Raw genomic sequence first — 13579 nt, 5'->3', positions numbered from 1 at the left:
GCGCCCTACCCTGGCTTGCTCTGGGACCTAAGATTCTGGGGCCACCCTAACCTGTAGACACCCTCCCAGGTACCCTCCTCCCAGCCCCGCCCCTGAATAACTGCTGCCCGCTAGCTCCGCCTTCTGAACAGCCCCGCCCTCCCTGACCCCGCCCCTCCCTCTCTCCAGGGACTCCATCATCGTGTGCTGCATCAATTCGTGCACCAGCATGTTCGCCGGATTTGTCATCTTCTCCATCGTGGGCTTCATGGCTCATGTCACCAAGAGGTCCATTGCTGATGTGGCGGCCTCAGGTCAGCGACACCCGGTGGAGGGCCCCGGTGGCTGGGGAAGGAGAAAGCTAACCCCCCCCTGGCATGTGCGGTCATCAGGAATATACATTTGTGTCCACCTGGAACGTGATTCCTTCCATGATACAAGAGTCCCCCAAATTCATGCCTTTGTCCTGGCTTCAAAAATATTCTCACCACGTGGGCAGTACCCACCCTGCTCTCCACACCGTTGTCAATGACAAGGGCCAGAGGAAAGTCGTCACCTGATTCCCTGTGCAAGCAGTCCTCAGGAGGGACTCACTGTGTGCATTTGCAGAGGCCCTTGAGACTCAGAGAGGTGACACACATAACTTGTCCCTTAGAGAACTAGGATGGTCATGTGGGAGGGAACAGTTCCCAGCTGGGGTTCTAATCTCCCCTACATGGGCAGCTCCCATCTTATGACGCTGGAACTCTCCATTCACCACCATTTCCGCCCCACTCTCAGAGCCAGACACAGAGAGGTTAGTCTCTTTCCTGCTCATTCCAAGATTTCCCCCTGAACTATTATACTCAAATACAATATGTCCCTACCAGACCTCCCCAGCCTTCTCCACCCCTGTGTTCCCCATCCCAGAGGGGTCCCCCATCCAGTGCCCAGGCCAGAAACTCAGCATCACCCCTGATCTTCACCCCACAAGCTAGCCCATACCAGTACCACTCCTACACTGTCCTCTGCTCCTATCTCTCCATCTGCACCTCTCTGAACCTACATTATCCCAACTACTGGCCAGATCATTGCAATCCCTCATTGGGATGATGGTGACGGCTTCTTACCAATCTGGATGAACCACAGATTTGGGTCACCTACTCCGTTTCCTAAGTGGCTGATGACACTCACTGAGAAAATGAACTGAAATAAAGCTGGGAGAGCGAATGGTATGTGGGTACACCATAGGTGCTCAATACCCTTTGACTTGCTTGTGCTTTCCCCCCACAGGCCCTGGGCTGGCATTCCTGGCATACCCGGAAGCAGTGACCCAGCTGCCCATTTCTCCCCTCTGGGCCATCCTCTTCTTCTCCATGCTACTGATGTTGGGCATCGACAGCCAGGTGAGGGCTCCCCCTTCAAGCACCCTCCCACCCCCAGCCTCCTTAGTCCAGGAAAAAGTAGAGAAAGGAGGCCACCCTTCAGCCCCCCAAGAAGATGACCAAGAATTCCAGACCCCTAGAACGTTCCACTGTATGATACTTTAGGAAACAACTCCGCCACTCTCCCATTTCCCGGAAGTGGAAAATGGGACAGGTGGCTGAGCCCAGAGGGATTGTGCTCTCTGAATTTGCAAAGTGAGCCAGAGGCAAAGTCAGGCTGGATCCTGGGGTTGTCCTAGCCCTGATCTCTCTCTGCTGCTGGGCCTCCTGTCTTCTCCTCCAGGGACAGGCTTTGGGTGAGTTGGGGCTTGGGACTGCTGTAGATAGCTGACCTCTGTTCCCCCTGCAGTTCTGCACCGTGGAGGGCTTCATCACCGCCCTGGTGGACGAGTACCCCAGACTCCTCCGCAACCGCAGAGAGCTCTTCATTGCTGCCGTCTGCATCATCTCCTACCTGATCGGCCTTTCTAACATCACCCAGGTGGGTTCAGTGGTCACCTGATGCACCCCAGAGCTGCCCCAGGGCCTCCATCACCATCCCAGTCAGTAACCACCTTCCATCCCTGCACTGTGCTCCAACTGTGCTGAGCAAGGAGTTAGACAGGGCCTCAGGCTGGTGACAGACACAGGCATGGAGCCAGAAAGTATAGGGAAAAGCCACAGAGTGCAGCACCTAACTTGTCCTGGGCACCAGCAACTGTTTCTTGGAGCTGACATGCAAAAGGCCCTCATCCATGAGATCCTCAAGTTGGAGTTGAACCTTTGAGGTTGACACTGCCCAAAGTCTCCTTTCATTGTCACTTTTCTTTTTGTATAGATACAAAAAGATGAGGAGTGTGTTCTGTATTCCAGGCCCTCCCAGTTTAGTTGGGAGGTATACACATAATAAGTGAATTGTACAATAAATATAAATGCTCTAAAACCATAAGCTCAGCTTCTGGGACTCATCTGTGATCCACCAATGACCCCTGGCTCTAAATACAGTTCTGATCCAGTGTCATTGTTTCCCCATTCCTGCATTCACAAAAAAGGGGGATAACAGGATAGAAAATGATCGTCAGGCCTGAGAGGGACTCTACTTGGGACAAGGTGATCAGGGCAGGTTGATCAGGTATTTAAATAGTGAGGAAGAGCCAGTCAGAGGAGGATCCGGGGTAAGAAAGCAAAGCATGTGCAAACGCCAAGAGGTGAGAATGAGCTTGGAAACCTTCATGGAGAGGAAGAAAGTCTGCATAGTGGACCCAGAGGGAGTGAGGGCAGCAGATGGGGTGCAAAACTAGACCATGCCAGACCCTGGGGGCATTTGGATTCAATTTGATTTGAATTGATATCTCACCAGTTATTTATGTTATTATCTTCTTTAAGCCAGAGAAGGTTTTAAGCAGGGAAAAGGCATGACTGATGTTCTCTACGGAAAGATATCTCTGGTCACCAAGTCCTCATTCTGCCCTCCAGCCCTACCAGAAGTAGGGTGTCTCCCTCTACCACCTGGACATTTTCTTCCCAGTCCCCATAAAGTGAACATCTTCATCCTGTCATGCTTACAGGGCCCTTAGTCCTTGCTCTAATCCACCCTAGAGCTTTCTTGCTGCAGTGTAGCCTAATCCCAGCCTCTTCAGGCTCTGAAGCTGAGTGCACGGGGTGCTGGGGGCGGGGAAGCAGATCTGCATTCACCCTCTTTTCCTCTTGCAGGGGGGTATATATGTCTTCAAACTTTTCGATTACTACTCTGCCAGTGGCATGAGCCTGCTGTTCCTCGTGTTCTTTGAATGTGTCTCCATTTCCTGGTTTTACGGTGAGCACCATCCTTCTTTCATTCATTCATTCATTCATTCATTCATTCATTCATTCATTTATTCATTCCTTTTTTCAATCATCTCTCAACAATGCAGTTTGAACACCAAATCCCTTTTCCCCTGCAGTAATTTATTTAGTTTCCACAACCGTTCAGTGAGATTTACACAGGAGGCCCCCATGTTTAGTAGATTTGAAAAGAACAGCTAAATAAATTCATTTATAACACAAGCTAACATTTCGCCTTCTAGCAAAGCCATGGAAGAAATGACTGGGAGGGATGTCAGGTGGCGGGGGGCATTAGGAGTAGGGAAGACACATTTTCTTTCCTTCTTTCTTTCTTTCTTTTTTTTTTTTTTTTTGGTACCAGGGATTGCACTCAGGGGTGCTTAACCCTTGAACCACATCCCCAGCCCTTTTTATATTTTATTTAGAATGAGTCTCACTAAGTTGCTGAAGCTGGCCTCAAACTTTCAGTCATCCTGCCTCAGCCTCCCAAGCTGCTGAGATTACAGGCTTGTGTCACTGTGCCTGGCTGGAAGATACATTTTCTTTCTTTCTTTTTCTTTCTTTTTGGTGGTGCTGGGGATTGAACCCAAGGCCTTGTGCATGCAAGTCAAGCACTCTACGAACTGAGCTCTATCCCCAACCCCTGGAATACACATTTTCTAAGTATCCTTTTCTTAGTATAAAGCTTCACCATTCAGGTATCTTGCTTTCTTACTTGCTGTAGGGATTTGGCTGTTGAAAAATGCTTCAATAACAGTAGCGTCGGTTCCATGTTCCAGACAAGGAAACTGAAGCTCAGAGAAGTTAGGTGATTGGCTTCTGGTCACAGTGCAAGAAAGTAGTGGAGTTGGGCTTTGAACCTGTGGTCCCTACAGCTCACCCATTCCTCCCACCCTTGCTCTGGATATCACAGGTGTCAACCGATTCTATGACAATATCCAAGAGATGGTCGGCTCCAGACCCTGCATCTGGTGGAAACTCTGCTGGTCTTTCTTCACGCCCATCATTGTGGCGGTAAGGATAAGCCTTGACCAGCCCGTCAGGATGAGGCTGGCCTGGGTCTGGTGACTACTCGGCTCCATAGAGAAACTTCTGGAGGCAAAGGCAGGAGGAAGAGGCCCCTGGATCCCTGTCCCTTAATAATACTTCTCCCTACCATTTGCTGAGCTCCTGCTGTGGGATCTGCTCATGTGACATCCCGTTCCCATCCTCCGTGGAACAGGCATTATTATCTCACTGCACCACAGAGGGAACGGGGGCTCACCCAGCCAGCCTCACTCGGCAAGTTAGTGCCGAGGTTCGAAGCCGCTCAGCCTGACCCAGAAGCCCAAGCTCTCGGCACCAGGAGGCCTGTTGCCCTCAGCAACTCTCATTCCTTCCCACAAGGAGGAGGTGACGTCCAGGTGGCCTGAAAGAAGCCACCACAGGTCCCTGAAGTGGAGGCTGGGCCATTGTGCCCACTGTGTCCTGCACCCAGCCTGTGGCCTGCAGGGAGCTGACACCTAACCCTTGCTCTGGAGGGAGGGAGTCCCCTTTCTAATGGGACTTGTCAGAGGAGATGGTTTCCTGCTGGCCTCCCCAGAGAGGTGCATTTTCTATTCTGCACAGAGGAATCTTATGTGCCAGCAGTGGCTTTGGGTACAAGACTCCCGGGATGCTGGGCCTTCGCAAGGGTCAGCCTTGGGAGGAGGGTGGAGTGTCATGGGAGACCTTCGTTGTCCAGGTGACTGACTGCTCCCTCTCCTCCACCCTCCGCAGGGGGTGTTCATTTTCAGCGCTGTGCAGATGACTCCTCTCACCATGGGAAGCTACGTTTTCCCCAAGTGGGGCCAGGGCGTGGGCTGGCTCATGGCTCTGTCTTCCATGGTCCTCATCCCCGGGTACATGGCCTACATGTTCCTCACCTTAAAGGGCTCCCTGAAGCAGGCAAGTGCTTTCCTACACTTGGAATCCATGGCTAGTCCTCTTCTCCCACTGTGCTGGACACTGTGCCAGGCCTTGTGGAACACAAGGTCTAGCTGGGGAGCCCAGAGAAGTCAACAGCCAGTGACATACGAGTGTTAGAGAGGCATCGTTGGGGAATGAAATGGGGAGGAGATGGGAGCAAGTAACCCTGCCTTAGGCCTCTTCCTAGATTGAGGAGGATTAGAGAAGGCTTCCTGGAAGAGGGAAGGCATGAAGATAGACTAAACTTAGTGATAGAAGCAGAAAGAATGTTTCTAGAAGGGGAAGGGGAGAGAGGAGAAGTTAGGAGGCATGTGCAAAGGTCCAGGGGTATAAACTGCATTTGGTGACCTGAAGGGACATCAGTGTAGCAGGAGGGAAGAATGAGGAGGGGTAGAGGGGAGCAATAAGAGATGAGATTGGAGATGTATGAAAGACAGGTTAGATCATGAAGGGCTTTGAAAATCAGGACAAGAACTTTAGACTTCATCCTGAGAGTTATGAAGAGCCTGCAGGGGTTTGGAGCAGACGAAGGGTGGGATCAGGTTTATTGGGGGTGTTTCTCTAGATCTCATTCATGGGCTTGATATATATAGGAAATGTGGTCTGACTCTCATGGAAAGGTACATCGCCCCATCATTATATACCAATTGAGGATCCCTTATCCAAAATGCTTGGGAATAGAAGTGTTTTGCATTTTAGAGATTTGGGGGTGGGGATCGGATCTTGGGACATTTGCATATATATATAATGAGATATCTTGGTGTTGGAACCCAAGTCTAAATGTGAAATTCATATATGTTTCCTATATACGTATTCATGGACAGAACCTGAAGGTGATTTTATACAATATTTTTAGTGCATCTCTGCTTTGACTTTGACCTGTCCCATGAATTCAAGTGTGGAATTTTCTACTCGGTTGTGTCACACCAATGCTCCAAAAGCTTCAGGTTTGGGAGCATTTCCGATTTCCGATTTTCGGATGAGCAAAGTGCAACCTGGTCCCTGCCGGGTGGTCTTTGTTGAATTGCACTGAATTCCTGCATGAAGCAAGGCGCTGCTGGAGGTGCACAGGGAAAAGAGACACTGGTGGGATACATGCAGGCAGAGATCGCTCCACCAAGGAAGGGGGTGACAAGCAGACTGTAGAGGGCAGGGCGTCCCCTGCAAGGCCAAGGTCAAGTGGTTCCCCTTGAAGATGTATTTGCCAATTTCAGCCAGAAGGGGGAGCTCCAAGGTCGAAGGCTTGGGGAAGATGAGTGGTGGGTAGTTGCGTCCAGACCCTGGGCTGCTGGGCCAGCCTCCCCCTTTCACAGATGGAGAAACTGAGGCCCCAAGCTGAGAAGCTGCTTACCCAGCCTTTGCAGTAAGTTATTAACAGCGCCGGGGCATGCAGCCCTTTCTTGTCACTCCAAGTCCAAAGTTTTTGTTTTCCATGATCTGCTGCAGAGCCCCAAAGGACAGTTGGGTCTTGAAGTGGTAGAGAAGCAGAGGGAGGGCATCAGAGAACGCAGCCCATGCAAAGGCCCGGCGGTGGAAAAGGCAGAGGGTCAGGGAGTCAAAGCTGACAGGGCAGAGTCATGGAGGATGTGTGTAGCAAAGGTAGCCAGGCATTCATCCACTTAGCAAATCTGTAATGTGGCAGACACTACTGTTAATGCTGGAGACACTGTCATGAGCAAAACAAGCAGAAACTCTGCCCTCATGGAGCTTCCAGTCTAGCAGAGGAAAGATGAACAATTAATAAAATAAGTAGAAATAACATGGGAGTAACTACCATGGAGGAAAAAATAAAGTAAGTAGGGGGTTAGGGAGTACAGGACAAGACCTCACTGAGAAGATAAGACACTTGAGCTCAGATCTAAGGAGATAGACAGCAAGCTGTAGAACTATCTGGAAGGAAGGATGTGCCTGGTAGAGGGAGAGTGTGTGTAAAGGCCCTGAGGCAGGAGTGTGCCTGGTTTATGTGAAGAACGATGTGGGCTGGAGGATGAGTGAGGGTGGATTGGAGAAGAAGGGAGCCACTCATCCTCCACCACCCAGCCTCATACCTCCCTTACTGGTCCCCACAGCGCATCCAGGTGATGATCCAGCCCAGCGAAGACATCGTCCGCCCGGAGAACGGTCCGGAGCAGCCCCAGGCCAGCAGCTCAGCCACCAAAGAGGCCTACATCTAGGGGCGCGGGGCGGCTCGCCGACCCAACACTGTCACCCCGCCCAACCTGGTTGAAGGCGACCACCACTTGATGACTGAAGATAACCTTCTATCTCCACCTACCTCAAGTGGCGAGTCCAGATTCCAACACCACACAAAGAGAGGGGAGGTGGGGGGGGCAGTCAGACCCCTGGGGGGGCCCTCCTGGGGGGGGGGCCATGTAACCCAGTGGCTTCCAGCATCCGGCGGGCTGGTGACCTTTCTCCTGGGGGGACCCCATAAGCATCAAGCGGTCCGTTGACATTCGTAACTGCCGTGGTAGCTCATTTTTATCCCGCCAGCGAGTGTGACCCTGTGACCCGGCCAGGCCATAGACACACACACACACACACACACACACACACTCCTGGCTTTTAGTCGTATTCTTGACTGTTTTCTTGCCGAACCCTGTGACTGTTATCTTGGACTTTGCAGGAAGGTCGGTTCCGCCAGACACTGCTCTGGACAAAGGACAAGGGCGTTTTTGTATACGGTGGGGACTGCCAGGGACAGTTTACTCGAGGTGGCAGGGAGCCCGCGGGGAGCTCTGACTTTTCTTTTCTTTTTATTTTTTTAATTTTCTCCTTCCCGAGGCAGCTGGACAAAACAACCCCCAAAGACCTCAGTCTGTGTGTGTTCCCAGAGCTGTTTCACAAGCAGCACGCATAGCATCCTCTGCAGCTCCGTGTCCCTATCCCCATCCTTGCCAGCCCAGGGCCCTTCTGATTGGTGACCATCCAGGCCCCAGAAGGGCTTAAAATGCCACAAGCACAATTCATTTCTTTTGATCGCCATTCCTAAGGTACCTCAGGGCCCCGTGGGGGACATTCCCCAATTGGGATCTCTGGTTTGTCGCAAGCAGCCCAGTTTTTCAGAGCACAAAACCACTGCAGAGTTGAAATCAAGGTGGACGGTGTGTGTGTCGGAGGGTCCAGACCATTCCAATTATCCTTCTGTTTTCCCTCTTAAAGTCTCACTCTCACTGCCAACCCCATTCCAAGCTGCCACCCCCCCCCCACCCAGTCCCTTTCCTGGAATCTCCTCACTGCCACTCAAATCTACCCAGCCCGTGAAACAACCCAGGAACCAGTATGAATCCAGAGACTCCACCCCTACTCCACCCCCAGATGCCCAGACGATGAGGATGTGATGTGCTTCCGGAGATTTCAAAGTGCTTCATTGGGGAAGTGTTATTTATTCCTCTTTGGAATCGGGCTCCATGGTGCTGGCAGCAACGAAGCGGGTGAAGACAGTGTCTCAAAAGTTCCAGCAGCTCAGTACCTTTTGCATTGGCCAGGAAGATGGGTTCCCATGTAGCAAAGCTGTATGTCGTGCCCCCCCCATAGCTCCTTAGCTCGTTAGCTCACAAACTGTGTTTTATTATGACTAATCCTTAATAACTATGATAAATAACTGTGACTGTGAGGTTTGTTTTTTTTTTTTAATCTCTTGTCATTCTCAGCTGACAGTGACCAGCATACCAGTTCTTGCAATAAGGTATTACCCTCAGAGTATTAAGCACATTATCGTAGAGAATAAATAATATGTAATGCACCTAGAAATGCACACACATGCACACTCATTCTCACGTGTGGCACATAGGGTCCCATGTGATATTGTGTAGGAAATCTACAACCTTCTCCCGAGGTTGCCTGTAAAAAAAATAATAGTCTCATTGCTAAGGCATCCCCGATGCCGAGTGGCAAAGCCATGTTCAAGCTGCATATGTATTAAGTCCTAGATTTAGAATGAAAGGACCCTGCACTGTGTCTCCTGGTCCCATCCCATCCCCATCCGTGTGTGAGTTCCTTTAGAATTAAGAGCAAGGAGCCTTCTAACTTTCTCTTTGTTCTTCAATGTGAAACTGAGATCAAGTCTTTCTAAGTATATTTAATGTTTGTAAGCAATTCTAACTGAGATGTTTGGCAAGAAATCCCCTAACTGATTTCCATCCAAACTTACCTTATAGAGCACAATAGTGTAAGTGTCGTACATTTACTGTGAGAACTGTGAATATGTGTAACTTTTTTCCTTTTTTTTTCTTTTTTTCTTTTTCTTTTTTTTTTTTTTTTAGTATTTGCCCAGGGAGGGGAAAAAAGATATTGTATTATCATATATGCTTTTCTTTTTTGCAATAAGGATTTATTCTCAGAACACCAAGTAAATCTATCTCTATATAAAAAATATATGTAATATATACATATTCAAAGTATATACAGAGCCTGTTTTAAAAAAAAATTACAGTATTATTTAGTAAAATTATCTGTTCTATGGACCAAATGTAAAATATTTATAAATGAAGATACATTTTAAATGTCTATAAATGGTGTCATAACCAGAGCACGGGCGTTATGTACGCTTCTAAGAATTTAGAGGAAAAATAATAAAGGTTCTATGATATACAACATCAGACCTTCAATTCTTTTGGGGGTGGGCAGGATAGCTTCTTTCATCAAAGCAACAGAATGAACACACAAAACTTATTTTTCCCCCCTAACAGGGAGAGATTTGAGTGCAAAATTCAGTGAAATGGAGCTGGATTTTCCCAGTCTTAGAATGAATAGAAAATGAGTCTGAGCTATGTAAAGGAGGGGCATTTGGTCAACTTAATAAAGATCTAAAACTGAAGGATGGCAGCAGCTTGCTTAGTTAACAATGACATTCATTCACTCACGGACTCATTCCTCAAAACTTTTTAATTTTTTTTTCAATCTTATTTAGAAAAATGTGAGTTCTACAGAGGGGTCATAAGAATAGTTCAATGGATGCCTGTCTAGGCTTCACCCAGATTTACCACTTGTTAACATGTTGCCCCATTGATTTAAACCCTCTCTCCTCTTTGACTCTTATCAGACAGGGTTCAGTCTGGAAAGGGGAACTGCTATGAATATTATGGAACAGGGATTTGTTACAGAGTCAAGACCTTAGGCAATTGTGAGATTGGGACATAAAGATCTGAAAGGGGAATGGGGGGCATCAGAGCAAATGTCCCCTGTGTTCCTTGCCACCTCTCTTCCATAGGACCTTCAAGATGCTGAACCAATATAGAATTCCACTGGGTCCACAATGCATGGGGGTTCAGTGAGACTCAAAGTCAGTATGTGGGAAGCATCTTATGTCCACAGTAAGTTATCAGGGTCTCCCAGAATCCTGAGAGGTCATACTCTCCATTGGAATTAAGAACTCGCTTCCAACTTGCCAGAAAGAAGGCAATCCAAGAAGAAACGTAACAACCAGGGAACCCTCTCATCCTTTTGTATGCAAGTGCTATGGTTTGGTTATGGTTACAGTGTACACCCAAAGGTTCATGTACTACAACCTTGGTCCCCCAGTGTGAAGAGGTGGAGCTTATTGGAAGGTGCTAAGTCATTGGGAATATCACCCTTTTCAAAAGGAATTAATGTTGTTCTCCTGGGAACCCAATTATTTCTTCCAAGAGGACTGTTATAAAAGAGCAAGAGGCTGGCCCCTCCCCAGCCTCTGGCTTCCTGTCTTGCTGTGTGATCTGTCCTCTCTTACCTGCTCCTACCATGATGCCCACTGCCATGAATCCCTTACTAGAACCGACGCCATGCTGTTTGGACTTTTGGCCTCCAAAACTGTGAGCTAACTAAATCTCTTTTCTTTATAAGATACTTAGCTTCAGGTAATTTATTATAGCAAGAAAATACCATAAGACAGCAAGTTACTTCTGCGTAGCTTTTACACTGAAAATGATGGCATGTGAAGGAAGGAGAGGGAAAGACACGACCACCCATACTTTATTTCTCTTACTTATAAATTAGCCAAAGGAAATGAGTGTTGGCACAAAGAGAAACGTGGGCTATGGGTATGGCTCAGTGGCAGAGTGCTTTCACAGCATGTATGAGGCTCTGGGTTTGATTTTCAGCACTGTGTAAAAATAAATAAAGGTCTATTGACAACTGAAATACAGTAAAGGTATGCTGTTCATCTACAACTACAGAGACAGAGAGAGAGAAACTTAATTTTATTTTATTTCACAGCTCTCATAAGAATGAAATACACATTCATGTTCAAGCTTTGAAATACGTATCCTGCAATTTCACATGCAATTTGAATGATCTCAGATCTGTATTTGCATATTGTAAAGATGAACAGGAAACTTTATGATACTAGTTTAAATTTTCCTTTATTTAGAACATTAAATAGCAAATAAACACTAAGCTCAGTGGAAAGAAAGACCCCAGGAGGAAAGAGAAGTTTTGTACTTTGGTCACCTGTAACAGCATTTTTTTTTTCCTGCTTTTGAAACAAGATGCCCTGCACTTTCCTTTTCTCCTGCAACCTGCAATTGCTGTAGCTGACCCGGAGAACAGTCTATAGTTCCAATCTTTCAGGTCTTCCAGTCTCACATATTAAAGGTTGGTCCCCACCCACTGATGCTAGAGGTGGAACCTTTAAGAGGCAGGGCCTAGTGGAAGGAAATGAGGTCACTAGGGGCGGGTCCTTGTCAGCCATCAGGACCCGCCCCTTCCTGTCCTGCTCTCTTCTTCCTGCCTGAGGGCACGCGGCTTGTCTCCGCCTTATGCTGCCGCCATGTTGCGCTGCCTTGCCCGACGCCCAAAGTGGCAGTCGTTCTAAAACCTCTAAAACCGTAAGTCAAAACACACTTTTCCTCCTTTATGTTGACAGTTTTAGGTATTTTTGTCTCAGCGGTGAGAAGTTAAGGTAGGCAGGGCTCTGTGTAGCTAACACCGCCACACGTCAGCAGAGCACAGAGCAGGGGTCAGCAGGGGTAGGCCGGACCGCTCTCCCGTCTCAGTGGGCACATGTTTTTCCGTGCATAGGACTCCTGAGATCTCCTGAGCTGGATTTCTGTTTCAATTTTGCAGTCCAGGGTCCAGAGTGCGGTCAAAGTTTACTCGTGATTACTTCTCACCTAAAGCCCTACAGAGAAGGGCATTCTGGGAAATGTTTCCTTTGGGGCGTGATATGGGGTCGGGTGGGAGGATGCTGGGGATTGAAGGGGGGGGGAGCTTTACCATTTGGCTAACCCTTTACCATTTGGCTAATCCAAGCCTTTTTGTGTGTGTGCTTTTTTCTTCCTCCCTTCCTTCCTTCCTTCTTCCCTCCTTCCCTCCCTTGCCCAGGCTGGTCTTAAAGTTGCCATACTCTTGCCTCAAGCTCCATGCCACTTGGATTACCGGTGGTGAACTGCACTCAGTTCGGAAATGCAGTTTTAATCTTAGTCTTGCTTTTCTAGCTATCCTATGCTGGCACAGCAGAAATTCTATTGTTACTATTTTGCTAAGCCATTCGAGAACCACTTGCTGAAACTTGGACCTGCTCTTCTTAAAATGAACATGTCTTCTCCAAGCAAGGATGTTCCCTTACATAACTACGATAGTTTGGCAAATGCAGGGAATCTCAAACTGCTACATCTAATTTTTTTAAATTGCCTTAGTAAAGTCCATTGTAGTGATTTGTTTGATCCAATATCACAGATTGCACCAAGATATTGTGTCCCTCAGCAGATACATTTTTTAAGTTTTATTTGTTCTTTTTAGATATACATGACAGTAGAGTGTATTTTGACATATTACACATGTAAAGCAAAAAAGGTGTGTGAGATCAGGAACCATGGAACAAGAATAAGGCACCGCAAGAAGATTTTTTGCGGGGAGCTCCCTGATGAGGTTCACTGATCTGCAAAAGGGTGAGGGCTGGAGAAGTCGCATGCAGGAAAGGCAAGCACAGTACTTATAAGGGTAGCTGGAGGCGGGAGGGCCTAGGCCATCTAAATTGCTGCTACTAACAGCGAGTTGGCCGGGCCAAGTTTAGGGGCATCGTGTCTGTCGCTGAATGGTCCGGGAGTCAGCAGGGTGATTGCTTCAGGCGGTGGGAACCCTTGGTTGGTAGGGTCCATTACTGTGTCAGCTTCTTTTTTTATTTTTTTAATTTTTAAAAATTATTTTGTGGTGCTGGGGATTGAACCCAGGGCCTTGTGCATGTGAGGCAAGCACTCTGCCAATTTAGCTATATCCCTAGCCCCCTATGTCAGCTTCTGATTGGCCATTTCAGGTCTCCTCAGCCAGGTGGAAAGTCCCTGTGGAAGGGGAAGGGAAGGCTACCAACCCAACATCCCAACCTCTTTGATGTTATAGGGCCCTGTTGTCATCTGCTTCTTCCTGCTGGTAGGGGGCATCATTTGGGGAAGGTCAGGAGTTGGGGGCCCATTGGGAAGGCGGCTGTAGGGGTGGAGGAACATCTGATT

The 13579-nt window shown here is 48.1% G+C and overlaps 1 protein-coding gene across 3 annotated transcripts in view; it reads left to right on the top strand.

The window, feature by feature from the left end:
• Slc6a1 (solute carrier family 6 member 1) overlaps positions 1-9749 on the top strand; it is a 42992-nt gene extending 33243 nt beyond the window's left edge. For all 3 annotated transcript variants that reach the window (XM_078033474.1, XM_078033475.1, XM_021732001.3), the window contains 7 exons: positions 169-293; positions 1252-1364; positions 1753-1884; positions 3096-3198; positions 4120-4220; positions 4965-5132; positions 7223-9749. In XM_078033474.1, the coding sequence (XP_077889600.1) occupies positions 169-293; positions 1252-1364; positions 1753-1884; positions 3096-3198; positions 4120-4220; positions 4965-5132; positions 7223-7327 (847 nt within the window). In that variant the 3' untranslated portion in view covers positions 7328-9749. The remainder of the gene's footprint in view (positions 1-168; positions 294-1251; positions 1365-1752; positions 1885-3095; positions 3199-4119; positions 4221-4964; positions 5133-7222) is intronic.
• The last annotated feature ends 3830 nt before the right edge of the window (positions 9750-13579 follow it).

The sequence above is a fragment of the Ictidomys tridecemlineatus genome, chromosome 16 (genome assembly GCF_052094955.1).
Source record: "Ictidomys tridecemlineatus isolate mIctTri1 chromosome 16, mIctTri1.hap1, whole genome shotgun sequence".
Classification (NCBI taxonomy): Eukaryota; Metazoa; Chordata; class Mammalia; order Rodentia; family Sciuridae; genus Ictidomys; species Ictidomys tridecemlineatus.
This window is presented reverse-complemented; position numbering and strand designations above follow the sequence as displayed.